This window comes from Anas platyrhynchos, chromosome 2 (genome assembly GCF_047663525.1).
Source record: "Anas platyrhynchos isolate ZD024472 breed Pekin duck chromosome 2, IASCAAS_PekinDuck_T2T, whole genome shotgun sequence".
Taxonomy (NCBI): domain Eukaryota; kingdom Metazoa; phylum Chordata; class Aves; order Anseriformes; family Anatidae; genus Anas; species Anas platyrhynchos.
In genome coordinates this window covers 146,993,509-147,006,870 of record NC_092588.1, presented here as the reverse complement: position 1 = coordinate 147,006,870, position 13,362 = coordinate 146,993,509, and the positions used below count along the sequence as shown (strand labels likewise).

General features: G+C 43.8%; 1 protein-coding gene across 3 annotated transcripts; it reads right to left on the bottom strand.

Moving 5' to 3' along the window:
• Window positions 1–758: 758 nt before the first annotated feature.
• Window positions 759–9,794, bottom strand: KLF6 (KLF transcription factor 6). 3 transcript variants are annotated; one of them, XM_038174851.2, is made up of 4 exons: window positions 9,240–9,794; window positions 6,073–6,460; window positions 4,033–4,156; window positions 759–3,605 (listed from the first exon to the last, which is right to left on the bottom strand). In XM_038174851.2, exons 1-4 carry the CDS (start codon window positions 9,339–9,341, stop codon window positions 3,554–3,556), a joined length of 666 nt encoding a protein of 221 aa, XP_038030779.1. In that variant the 5' UTR covers window positions 9,342–9,794; the 3' UTR covers window positions 759–3,553. The 3 variants fall into 3 exon arrangements, with proteins under 3 accessions (XP_038030779.1, XP_005011400.2, XP_027306277.2); XM_005011343.6 differs by having other exon boundaries at window positions 5,887–6,460; window positions 9,240–9,777; XM_027450476.3 differs by lacking the exon at window positions 9,240–9,794 and adding an exon at window positions 8,360–8,473 and having other exon boundaries at window positions 5,887–6,460.
• Window positions 9,795–13,362: the final 3,568 nt, after the last annotated feature.

Genomic DNA, 13,362 nt, shown 5'->3' with positions numbered 1-13,362 from the left:
ACTCAATTCACATGTTTTAAGTCAGTTTCTCAGCATGTAACTTTGCTATTCATGCCGATGGTTTTACTCAATGCTTAAGGGACTTTTAACACAAGTCTGGGTGAAACAGAAGCCACAAGGCAACATAAAACAAATCCTGCACGCGTCCAAAGCTGGTGCCCATGCTGGTCATGCTTTGAAGAGCCATTGCTCTGAAAAAATGCTGTTCACACAGAAGCTTGCAGTTGGCTGGCTGAAGGTTACCAGCATGTGGGTCAGGTCAGCCCCACAGCAGGCTCGGGTCTCTGCATGTAGACCAGGCAGGCTTCATGTGGTTCCATCCCCCAGCTGCGCCTTGAAGGTTTCGGGCTTGCTTTCTCAGTGATGGGACAGCTCAAAGGCCCACAGCCAGCTGGAGTAGTTATGGGCAGGTGCTTCTCAGCCAGTGATCTCTTTTCTGTTTATTTTTTTCACGTTAAATGCCCACATGCATTCACCTCTTCAGAACAAGCGATTTGGAATAAAGGTGCAGTCTTGTAGTAACAATCGTGTTAACTATTTACTCCGCTGAGAAGTTAAATCAACAACGGCTTTTCAGATATGGAAGATATGTTCCTACTGCCAAAGTTATTTTCTCACCAGTGCTTGTCTTCCATGAAGTGACCTGACCCAAAGATATTTGTACGTGAGATCAGATGGCTCAAGAGAAGGCATCAACATAGTATTTGACATTGGTATGTATGCCTTCAGAGATGGGAAAGATGAAGCCAGACACATGATGCTGATAAGAATTTCTTTTTATGTTATTCCAATAAAAAATACATTCATACAGAAATATAACAATCTTGCAAAAAACAATTTCAAATAAAATCTTGTAAAACAAAATTTTTACAAAAATCTTACAAAGAGATTCTTTAGATAACAGGGTGCTTCAAAAACAAAAAAAGAAATTTCACTAATAGAAACTTTTTCTTTTTAAATTTCAAGCAAAAATGTTTTTTTTTTTTATTTTTATTTTTTATTTTTCAGCTTGATTGAGGCTCAGTTATCACCTGAACAAAATGTACTTGCTTATTAAGAAAATTACAGGCATTTGACATATGGCACACAGCCCCACCCCATCCACACAAGTCTGATGGTATTTCACAATTGAGACAAGCCAGTGCAAGTTTAATGTTTTTTTGTTTGTTTGGGGTTATTTTTTTTTCCACTTTTGTTTACTTTCTTATTTTTCAGAAATATGGCTAAGCCAAGGACATTGCAAACAAGGAGTTAAAAAAAAAAAAAAAACGAAAAAAAAACCACCTAAATAGAAATCCATTTCTCCTTTTGTTTCAAGGGGGAAAAAAAAAAGTGCATTTTCAGGCAATTTAAAACAAAAATGAAATGAGAATGATTTAAGCCTGCATGTTCCTTAGAACCAGATCACTTGCATATACTTTTTCCTAAACCACTTATCTACATACATTTCCAGGAAGATATACCAAAATATTAGCATAGTAAGCAAGACCAATAATAAATAGAAAAAAAGAAACAGATCACGTGTTTCATTGCATCAACTGTAGTGAGCTGGTTTAAAAAAAAAATACTGCTTTTGGACAGACTATTTCTATTCTAGGAAAAAACAGTCTTTATTTTAGCTGAACTATGCAAAATTAGAGCTCAACCACCACAACAACTAGCTCACTCACAGGTCCTCCCATAAGCCGGAAGGCCAAAATATGAGTGTACTTCATCTGCACACAGCTAATATTCTTTTAGCATGCCAATACTCGGTTCATATCATTCTTAAATGGCCACAGATACGCTATTTCAGACAACCTAATAACTACAAAACACAGTCAGCAATCTGAGAAGAACTGAATGCCAACAAAGCCTTTAGCATAGCATTAAGCTAAAGGTAAAGCCTCTAAAAATGCTAGATTTTAATAATTGTATCTTTCATTTCTTTGTCTCCTTAATGATCATATTGGGGGGGAGGGGATATTTTGACGGGCTGTGGCATTTTCTAGCTATGTGTTCTAATTTTTTTTCCTTTTAAAAAAAATATTTATATATTATCTATATATATACACACATACACAGACTGTACACACAAATATACATACACAATTATTTTTCTGCCCACTTTTTAAAAAAAAAGTAATATAGTTTCTTTCTGTATGACCAACAGATAGCTAGATATATAGATGTGAAACTTGTGCCTTTTAAGCAAATACATCTTTTAATACTTCTGTATCTTTAATATGTATGAAAACTTGACATATTAAGTACAGTTGGGGTGTGTATATACACAGTTGTTGTGCAAGGTCAATATAAAAAAAGTCTCAAGGTGGCAGAACTGGTCAGGTATTCAATTGGCATATGCATTATACTGTAACACAGTCAAATTGTCTAAGTTAAACAAATACTGTACTGACATGAATGACTTTTCTCTATATTTGTCTTTGTGAAGGAGGACCCTGGAAGTAACCTTTTTTTCCCCTCATATTATACATTTGATACAGTACAATGCCAGGTGAAAAGAGAGCCTTAATAAAGCATGCATCACCCATACCCCTGTATAAGACCCCCTACAAGAGAAGGTCACTTGCATAAGGCACCATTATTAAGGTCAACAGTGCATTAACAGCTAGAAAACCAGAAGTTAGTCCTCAAGGCATAAATAAGAGAAAAATTAGCTGCATGAGAAAAATCAGTTTCTAACCAATAGTGGTTTTATCCACCCAACAGAAAAAATTATTCATGTTCCATACATTATGTAACATTAGACCAATTGTATTTTAGCTGCTCTTAACTGGAATCAAAACTGCAGTCCTGATTAAAGAATGGAAAAGCATATAGTTCCCCAGAACCATGCAATAACCTTTGTATTATAATGAAAAGTTATAGTTGTGTTACATTTGTAAATACACAGCTTATACAATGGATTACAAATGAGCTCTGTAGCAAGTAAAACAAGCTACTTGACACATTGCACGTTTAATAGCTGCACCAGACACCTAAAGCTCCTCTCACACAGGAACGGGGAGGTCCCCATCTCCATTCTGGCATCCTGACTCTTTTTATTCCCCCCTTCCCCTCTCAGTTTTCCCTTGAAAAAGGTGCAGACACCCCTCCCCCCACCCCTTGGAAATGATTGGTGGTCGTCCCATCTCACGAGATATTCCTCACATACAAGACATTCAGACTATTTTTTTTCTCTTACAGTTATAAAACAACCACAAGAAAAAAAATGTGCCTCAGCATACAGTCATCAATAGATCCTCATAGCACACAGTCGCCCAATCATTGACATTCTCAGTGCACATGCTCACGGCAAAAGGCTTAGGAGCCACTCAGAAGGTTAGATACCAGTGTATGAGTCCAGGAAACCCCAAACATCACGCACCGCGGTTGCTATGCCGTTTCTTACATGACTTATTAGCCCTCAAAAGACCTTCAAGGAAGAGAGGTCCTGGAGGCAACTGGGTAGGGTGCAAAATGGCATGCTTTGGCTGGAACACGCATCCCTCTGCTCAAGGCTCTTCAACCTTGACGCCTCTTAGCCCACAGGATTCACCTCATGACCCACTCAGAGGTGTCTCTTCATGTGAAGGGCCAGGTGGTCGGACCTGGAAAAACACCTGTAAGGGAAGAGAAAGACGTTGTGTTAGATGAGGGTTGGGTATACTCATGGCACATTTTGTGAGGTTGAGACCGCCCCCCCGTGCTCTGTGGCTCCATACTGTGGCCAAGGGAGGAGGGATGGGGCAATCCCGGAGACACCAGAGCGCCCAAGGCGTCTCCAGGCACCTGGGTGCTCTGCAGGTAGGTGGTAGCACTGGGGATTTCACAACACTAATCTGCACCATCGAGCTACAAACTATATCCAGGTGATTAGTAAAACATTTTTTCCCCACTACGAAGACATAATAATCCCTTAAAAACACTAGATGCAATTGTGTCCCCAAGCGATTCCTTCACAAACGAACCTTGTGAAAGGCAGCCTAGACTCACTTTCCAGTAAGTGTTAAAAATAACTATTTTAAAAGGTGCATTTCAGTCGCATACCTGTCACAGTGACTACATTTAAAAGGCTTGGCACCAGTGTGCTTTCTGAAGTGTCTGGTTAATTCATCACTTCTTGCGAAACGCCACTCACACCCTTCCCATGAACATCTGTAAGGCTTTTCCCCTACAAAGAAAGCAGATTATATGTTAGTCACGACTTCATTCAAACGAAGATTGGTGCTATCCCATTCATTTTCTATGTAAACCTCCTCCACCCCCTGAAGACAGTCAATTTTATTTAACATATCTGAATGCTTCAGAACATGCAGGCAAAGAAGGCAGAATTCATCCACCTGATTCCTACTTAACTATTGTGCTGCAACAGTACATCAAGTAATTTCATTCTTTTTTAAAAAAGCGATTAAACAGGTTCTCAGGAAACAAAGACATACAACCTTGTACCATTCCTGTTCATCTGTAATAGCACCCTGACTCCCAAACAGGTAGCATGGACCTCATGAAGGTGATTAAAGACAGCGCAGCTAGGCTCCCAGCTGCAATTAGGCTACTGTATTGCATCAAAGTCCTCTGTCACTCACTCATCTGTATAACATGCAACCTCTTTCTGCTGAGCTACATTTTCTTGGAAAAGCCTGCACACCACTTTGAACATTGCTATTTCAGCATTCAAGAAATACCACTTCCATTCACAGGAACGTTCTCAGCCAGACAGCACCGGGACAACAGTTCTGCAATACTTCTGAGGCCAGCAGCTATTTATGTCTGCTCAACCACCACGGTTTCAGTGGAAGTTGTTCTTTCCTCTGAAAATAATCTCATTTTATCGGACTTCTGCCTGACAATGGGAGCATCCACGCTTGCTCAGACTTCCCATAAAAGCCACAAAATGCTGAGCTCATGAGTCAAAACAGGATCTCTTCCGTGAATTCTCCTTCCACATCATGGGGAAAAAAACTGCATAGGTCTTTGGATTTGCACACCAAGAATGACAAACCAATTCCTCACATTAAGCGATGACTACTGAGCCAAGGCAGAGCTCTACACATCTAACTGCTGTCATAAAATGATGTTGAATATTAATACTCAAGCAAGCAAATCAGCATGCTACTTCAACCATAAAATATTTATAGAAGCCCTGAAGTGTCTACCTTTCTCACTTTCTTTCCCAATAACACACGGGATTATTTTTTTTCCATTCAGATTCCATAACAATAAAATGCTGTTACTCAGTATTTTGGGATAAAATTATACAGTCAATCATACATTTGCAAGTCCAATTAGGCAGATATGTTAGAAGAACTACAACGCACCATGGCTTTCCAAGATTTTTGCTGACACAAGGGCACACAAAACTGTTAAATTATTTACAACTATAGCTGTACTTTATATAATCAAGGCCTTGGGATGTCTGGCTGAATTGACCCAACGTACAGTGGACCAGTGGACCATGAAGACAGGCGCTTATGCTACTTTGCAATCCATCCAGCTTTTGGATATGCCTTTTTTTTTTCCTTTCTTCTCAAGAAAGTCTCAGTTAGCTTTTGCTTTGGAAATAAATTGTGAACAGTGAACAGAGGTGTAGCATCTCTTTTGGTTAGTGAGTGCTCCCGAAGACCACATGCCTCTGCAGTTTCCCAAGGATTGCCTAGTTAAACAAGTGGCTCATATTTGCTGTGACAGCAGACTCATCCACAGCCAACTGCCTTGGCTTCAGCCAGCTTACGAAGAGAATGAGGAAGTGATGTCGCCCATGCTGGTAAGCCTCTTGTACTATTACATCATCTCTCCAAACCTGGGCTCCCACCCAGCGATTGTGTAAGGCCGTGACACCACCACCGTCAGGGGTATTCCCTGCCGTACTTGCCAACTCTTAACAAGCATTCAGTTACTAACCTGTATGAGTGCGCTGATGTGCTTTCAGATGTGAACTTTTGGTGTAAACTTTCCTGCAACCGTTAAAGTGACACCTGTGAACACGCCTTCTGCCATCTGGCGAGGTGTCACCATTGGCGGGTGTACCTTTTTCTGCAGTCTTTCCAGCGGTACCGGTACGAATTTTCCCCGGTGAATGCAACTCACCCGGCGTACAATTCCATAGCTGGGAAGAAGGCTCCTTGCTCAGCTCAGGAGATGAAGGGGGAGTGGAAGTGACAGATGAACTCAAGTTTCCTGAACTGGCTAAAACATCGCTTATAGGGTCAGAGGTAAACTTGGTCGTGGGCGAGAGCTCCTCGGAGCTGTCCGAAGATTCACTGCTCACGTCAGAATTCAAACTGTTGGTCTCTAAGTTCTGACTAGTAGGGCTGTCCTCTTTTGGGACACACGTGCTCTTCAGTTCAGATTCCTCCTTTTTCTCACGTGCCAGAATAATTTTGGTCCAGAGATCCTCTTGGCTATCAAATTTGATTTCAGATGCAGATACGTAACAGGGTTCGCTTTGAAGATACCGTTCCAGCTCCAAACACGTCTAGGTGAAAGAGAGGAAGAAAAAAGAAGAAAGTTACAAGCTTGCTCAAAATAAACCCAATTGTATTTTACACTTCAAAAAGCATGCAGGAATGTAGTACGTTCGATTTGAGGTTTCTAGGTTCAAAACAAATTAAAGGCTCCTCCAGCCGTAACTAGGTGACTGTTACGATGAAAAGAAATCGCTTCTTGAGACCTGGGAAGGAGTTCAAACACAGCTGAAGGTGCAAGTCAGCTTGGGTTTGCAAAATAGCATTCTAATGAGTCACTCAAATTATCATCACTCTCATCATAAAAATCTGTGTTTTAGCAGGCTGACATTGAAAAGGGACCATAGAGAGCCACAACAAATAAGTACACTTCACTCTTGCGCCCTGCCTAACATCAAGTTGTTTTGCATCTCCCTCACACAAACACGAGGCTGAAGGGACCCAGGCGAACACAATGTGCTCTGACAGGCAGCTAAAGCCCGAACGCCGTGTCAGAAAACAAAGCCACATTTCAGCATGGCTGCGGAGCTGCCGGCCCGTCTTCTGGGGCCATCAATGGAGCAGCAGACGTCCTCCCATTTCCTGTGCATGAGAACGCCGCACGCTCGACTTTCAAAGAATGTCATTTCCAAGCATATTGGCATGCACGCCACATAGCTCAGGCTGCTCCCCTGCATGGTTGGAGGAACGAGGGGGGGAACTTTTTCGACAGAAGAGAGGGGAGAGAAAAGTTCCCGAATAGAAACGTCCTATTCTATAGGATGCGAAACGGGAAATTACTCTGAGGTCCTGCTGGGAGTCCCACAATGAACAAGAACTTTATCTACTGGCCAAGAGTGCAACTGTATGAGTCATCGCTCGCTTTCTTTCACGCAATGCCAAAGGAGACTTCCTTTTAAAATCCTGTCCATCTGCCAAGAAAGTACTCTGTTCAAATATACATGCAACAGTACATGGACAACTTCCCCCCCCAGCCGCATTCCTCTCCACTCCATGAAACGAAACAAAACAAAAAACAAAACCACCCTAAATGGGTGAAGCTGCGGTTTTCAATTTCAATTACCCTGCTGACTTTCTAGCCATTTGCAGAGGAGAACAAAAAAGGGTACGAACTGTTATGGCAACAAGCTGATGTTTTGGGATTATTCTTTCCACTATAGGAAACGATCCATATGGAAGCGTTACACAGGAAAAAAAAGACACACCAAGTTTCCATACCAAACTCTACTTATTTTAGCAAGATCATCCCTTCCCAGCCCGGTAGCAAAACCTGATCCCAAATGCCACACATTCCCCTCACAGCCCCTTCCCATCTGCCTCCTGTCTCCCCCAGTAAACTGGGTCACATGTTGTGACCAGGCCAGGAGCGAGGGCAAAAATGGGGGGGGGGGGGGGGAGAGAGAAAACAACATAAAAACAACAAAACAAGATGAAAACAAGCCCGGCGCTGCACACGGCATTTAGGTATTTGCCTGTAATTAGATAACTGGTTTGCAATGCATGTTGACAACAAAAAAGGGTTTTTGATAGGGACGACACAATAGTGTATTGATCTTCCGAGAAAACAGAAGGGGAAGGTGGGGGGGAGGAAGCATTTATTAAGATCTTGTTAAACTTTAATATTCCTGGCTAATTTAAATTCCTCATTAGGTAGATTATAGTGATGGGGACCGGAGCGAAGCTCTCTCTCTCTCTCTCTCTCTCTCTCTCTCCCCGAGTTTAAATGCCTCTGAAGGCTACTGGGAAAGAGGGCTGGCCCCTTGCCAAAAACCCAAATGCCTGAAGGAAACTACTTAGCTCCATTTCAATCACGTACTATGAGGCTGCCTCTTTGAAAGGGGAAGGGGGGAGGGAAGGAAAAATAATAATAAAATAAAATAAAAAGGGGGGGGGGGAGGGTGATTGCATACAATTAGGAGGCATGTGAAGGCTGTAGCACTTTGCATCTTTGCATTTCGACCTTCTTGGGTAGGCTCCTTCGCCCCGCCGGCAGGTACCGGCCGTGGTCCCCGTCGCCCCCCGGAGTGGGGCTGTCAGCGGAGCCCCCCGCTCGGAGCCGATTAGGGCGAGAAAGGAGGGGAAGGAAAAAAGGCAACGAAATATGTCCATTAAAGGGAAGGAGCCTCCGTTCTTCCTCCTTCCCCACCAAGGCAATTAGCACAAGGGGAGCGCTGTCATATGACTGACAACTCTGCAAAGCTCCCTGCGCTGGGAAACAGCTCCATTATATACATAAACGTATACATTATATATATATATGTGTGTGTACCGATGTGCACGTACACCCGTGGATGGTTTTTCCCATCGTCGCTAGGAAATAATGCATAACAATAATAAAAATAATAACAGCCGGGGTGGAAAGGCAGCCCGTGGCCGAGGCGGAGAGCTGGGCTGACAAGACCCAGCTGCGGAGCCCGGAGCCGGCACCGGAGCAAAACTTTTGCCCGGACCCGGTGCGGAGCCGAGGGGCCGCGGAGCTGCGGGGCCGGGCAAGGATACGGGCAGCTCCTCGCCTTCAGCTCCGGACTCTCAAAAAAATGGAGAAAAAAAATAAAAATCAAAAATCAAAAAAATCAAAAAACGCCGTGTTATTTAAAAGCGAAACACCTGCTTCCAAACGTCGCTAGGTATTTGTGCTCAGATCTCCCCAAACTCGCCGCTGACACTTGGTTGTTTTTTTTTTTTTTCGTTTTTTTTTTTTCCTCCTCTTTCAATCCGCTCATCCTTTAATACGGCTTTAAAAAAAAAAATACGACAACAACAACAACAACATCGACATCCTCGTTTTACCTGTTGCCAATATTCCTCCAGGGACGGCAAGGCTGAGAAGTACCCCGTGTCGTGCACAATCTGGAGTTCCTGGAAGATGCTGCACATGGGGAGCACATCCATGGCTCAAGTTGCAACAACAAAAGTCACTGCTGGTTACCAAAAACACCACGAGAGATGCCTCCTTTATGTGCGACGGGGGTGTGCCGGGGGGGTGTCAAAAACCTCAGTTCTCAGTTTCCAAGCACCCCCCCCCCCTCTTCCTTCCAGAGAAGAAGAAGAAAAAAAAAATATTAAAAAATAAAAAAATAAAAAATATGTTATATATATGCAGATATATATATATATATATATTAATTCCTTGAGGAGCTTAGGGAGGAAAAAAGACCCGAAGTTTCATGCAAAGTTTAATCGCACGGCAAAGGCAAAGGACGGCTTTCCCGAGGCGGCCGGCGGAGGACCCTGGCGCAGGAGCGGGCTCAATATTTGCAAACACGGCGCTGCTGCGAATGCAGCCCCCTGCAAAACTTCCCCGCTCAAAGCCCGGCCCGGCCGCGCCGCCGCCCCCGCCCCCCCCCGCGCCCGCCCCCCCTCCTCTCTCCCCCTCCCTCCCCGTTCTCCTCCTCCTGCTCCCCCCCCCCTCCCTCCGCCTCCCCGCCCCTCGTGATCCCGTGACGCCGCCCGCTCGCCGCCGCCCAATCCCCGCCGCGCGCCCCGCGCCCCGCGTGCCAATGATGTCAGAGCCGCCCAATCGGAGCCCGGCAGGCATCGCGGCTCCTCCTGGCGTGACCGAGCCCGGCCGTGACGGCTCCCGCCATTGGCCCGATTCGAAATTCGCCCCCTCCTGATTGGAGGGCTGGGCGGCAGGCTATTTTTAGCAGGGTATATAAAGCGGGGAAGCGGCGGTGTTTTCGGGAGGGGAGGTGTGTGCTCGGGGAGCAGGCAGCGCGCGGGGGAGGGGAGCAGGGAGACGGAGGCCGCTGCTCTCTGCGCTGCCCGCGGCGGGCGCCGAGGGCGCTGCGGAGCCGCCCGCGTAGGGCGGCCGTGACGGGGCCGCTGCGCTCTGTGGGGCTGAAGGGGACGGGAGGCCTGGGGGAGCCTCACCGCGGTGTCAGGGTGCCCTGGTTCGCGCCATGTCGCCTCCCTGCGAGGCTGGGAGCAGAGGGTGCCCGTAGCGGGCAGGGCCGTGAGGTCCCTATGGGCTTGGGGGTTGAGGTTTTGGGGAGACCCTCGATCGAGTGAGGGGTCTGGAAGTGCGGTGGGAACGACACTCACACCTCTCCTCGTGCCTGCCCTCCTGGCCAGGCTCAAGGCAGCACTTCATGCAGCGTTTACATCCAGCAAACCCCCTGTTCTGGTGTGTATCATAGCATCCTCATTCCTAACACAGCTCGTCGGTGATACGGCTGTCTTTGTACAATGGAAAAACATTTTCTGTGGTTAGCTTTCCAAAGGAGTGTCCAGGGCATGGAACAAACACTCCTAATGTCTTGCTTTTACTGAAGGACTTCTAATTTTCCGCTGGTGTTTCCATCGTAATCTCTTCTCAGTTATTTCCATCTCCACGCTTTTCTCTCTGTTACTTACAAATGGCAGCTAACGTATTTAAAGTTTGTTCTGCCCACTGTCTTCTGAAAAGTAGTGATTGTAGGAGTCAAAATGTCAAAGTCTGACTTTCCATCCCCTAGCCCTTTGCAAACTGTTAGTATGTCCATTTTGTAAGCATACTGCTGGTGTGTCTGCTTGGGTTTCCCCTTGTCTATGAGAAAAAAAAAAAAAGCTAAAGGTTTGTTATAGCATTATTGCATGTTCAGAAACACAAGCTGGTGCTGAAGACTCAAAACGTATAAATCCAGAGAACTACGTTCACTTAATGATTCTTTACTTGGCTTCAGAGGGCCAAACCTGTGAATATATTTCCGAAGTTAGCTTGCAGACAACAGATAGTTTTGTCTACTTGTTTCCAAAACCCAATCCTTCAAATAAAAACATAGAAGGAAAAAGAAGTCTTAAAAATATTAGCTACACACCTAACTTGAGCCTACTTTTAGTTCTGTAGAGTGAAGTATTTTGTGGCCTGAGTTGCCATGTGGGTTCCAGTCAAATATAATCTGGTAACATAACTCTGGAAATCCTTAGTGTTTGTATAGGTGACCTGCTCCCTTTCTAAATAAGATTTCAGTTTCAAACAAAGTGACAGTCATTATCCACACTTTTGTTTACCCATTTATTTTAAGTTTGCCTGATTTTAGCTATGTTTCGTGTAACAGGGGTCTCAACTCCTCAGGGGCTGGATGAGGTTTATTGTGCCCATGTGGAATTTGAAGCATAAGGGTCTTATTCGGTAGTTATCTTCAAAAGGACAGTACCTCACGGTGAAGGACAACTGGGGATACCAAATGTAAATCAGTAGAGATGCAATATGAAACAGATGAAGTCCTTTAATAAAATTCATTTTTAGTTGACAAGTGATGTTTTTTGCGTGTCTGCTAACCTGTGTTTGGTTGGGCTGGATTAAGATTGTCAGAGGAAAAAAATTAAGCAAATCAAAGAAAACCATGACATACATGTGACAAAATTGCAGTAAAAGCTCTTTAAGTTACAACCTGTCTTAGATTAGGCCGCTATTTATGGCCATAAAAAAAAATATATATATATCAATGGACATGTTAGTTCTAGGTTGTAACTGTGTTAACAAATTTTAGTCTTAAATAACAAAAAGTGTAAACTGAAGTCAACTCCAGGTAAGAAAGAATGGGTAAGACTGTGCAGAGTGAAGTAAACAGACATAGTGTTTTTACCCAGTATATTTTTATCTGGAATTAAAATTAAATGATGAGTCAATAAAATGCTGTTGTTTGGGAGACTGTTGCATGGAATATAAATCGAAGGGAAAGGTACTTGTGCCAGTAGTAGCCAGGATGAAGAAAAAGAGTGTGAATTGAAGAGAATTTATTGTGGTCTTTTGTGGATAATAACCATGAGGACAAATTTTCATAGACCCCAAAATGAATGATTGAACTAGTGAGGATACTGACAAACATAATTTGGTCCTAATGACTTTCGTCAATCTCTCCATAGGAGTAAAGTTTCAAATAACCATTTTATACCACTGGGATTTTTTGAATCATGAGCCAGGGTGGAATTTGCCTTGAAAACCTTAAATGAAAACATGTTCTAGGTCAAACAAACAAACAGACGTACTCAAATCAGTTGCTCCCTTGGGACCACACCTCTTTATTTAGATGTGCCAACCAGGGACAGCGGCAACCTGATTTAGGTCAGAAGGCTCTTCGTTGTTGGTCGTGGTGAAGGAGGCTGAAGTGCCTGTACTGAACAGATAGGGAAGGAATAAGGCTATATAAAGCGTTTTTAACTATTTATGATCTAGGTCACTTATAAAAGTGGCAAAAATGGGTATGGATTATAGAGGATTACTCCAGATGCCAGCGTTCTGCTTTGCATAACGGTTTTTAAGTAGGACTGTCCACAAGTTAGGATAATCAGCCAATTTATCCCCGTAAGGTCATTGATTTACAAATACATGTAGGAAAAAAAAAAAAAAAAAGCCCTGTGTGCTTTATTTTTTTTTCTTTTGGCTCATTAATTTTAATAAGGTGCTGTCTGAAAATCTATATTACCGCATTAAATGCCCCACCACTCCTCTGTAGTAACCGCTTTGTTGGGGCCAGTGGAATGTTCCTGGAAAATCTGCTAGCCAGCATAGCAGGCGACAGACGGTGTTTTCCAGGTGGGCTGAGCTCTGTGTGAGGCAGGGGGAGCACCTGTTCTGTTCTGAGAATATTCGTGCATTTTTAGAGGGCACATTATCTTGCTCTGTACCGTATTCAGGGCTTACAGAAAGAAGAGGAGAAAACCTCCTGAAAATGTTTCATGTGCAGGCAGATGCAGGGAGTTTAGATGGAACAGGCAGGAATCAATAGCTTGTGGTTTGATTAGGATAAATGGACTTTATTTGGGGGAAAAGAGAGAGAGAGTGTCAAGTGCATGAAAGCATTGTCGGTTAGCAGAGAACACTACTTGAAATGATCTGCTTCCAAGGTGGTAAGTTGCTAAATCGAAAACTAGCATGCAATGTGATTCTACCACAGATAAAGTAAATGCTCTTTGAGGATATATAAAT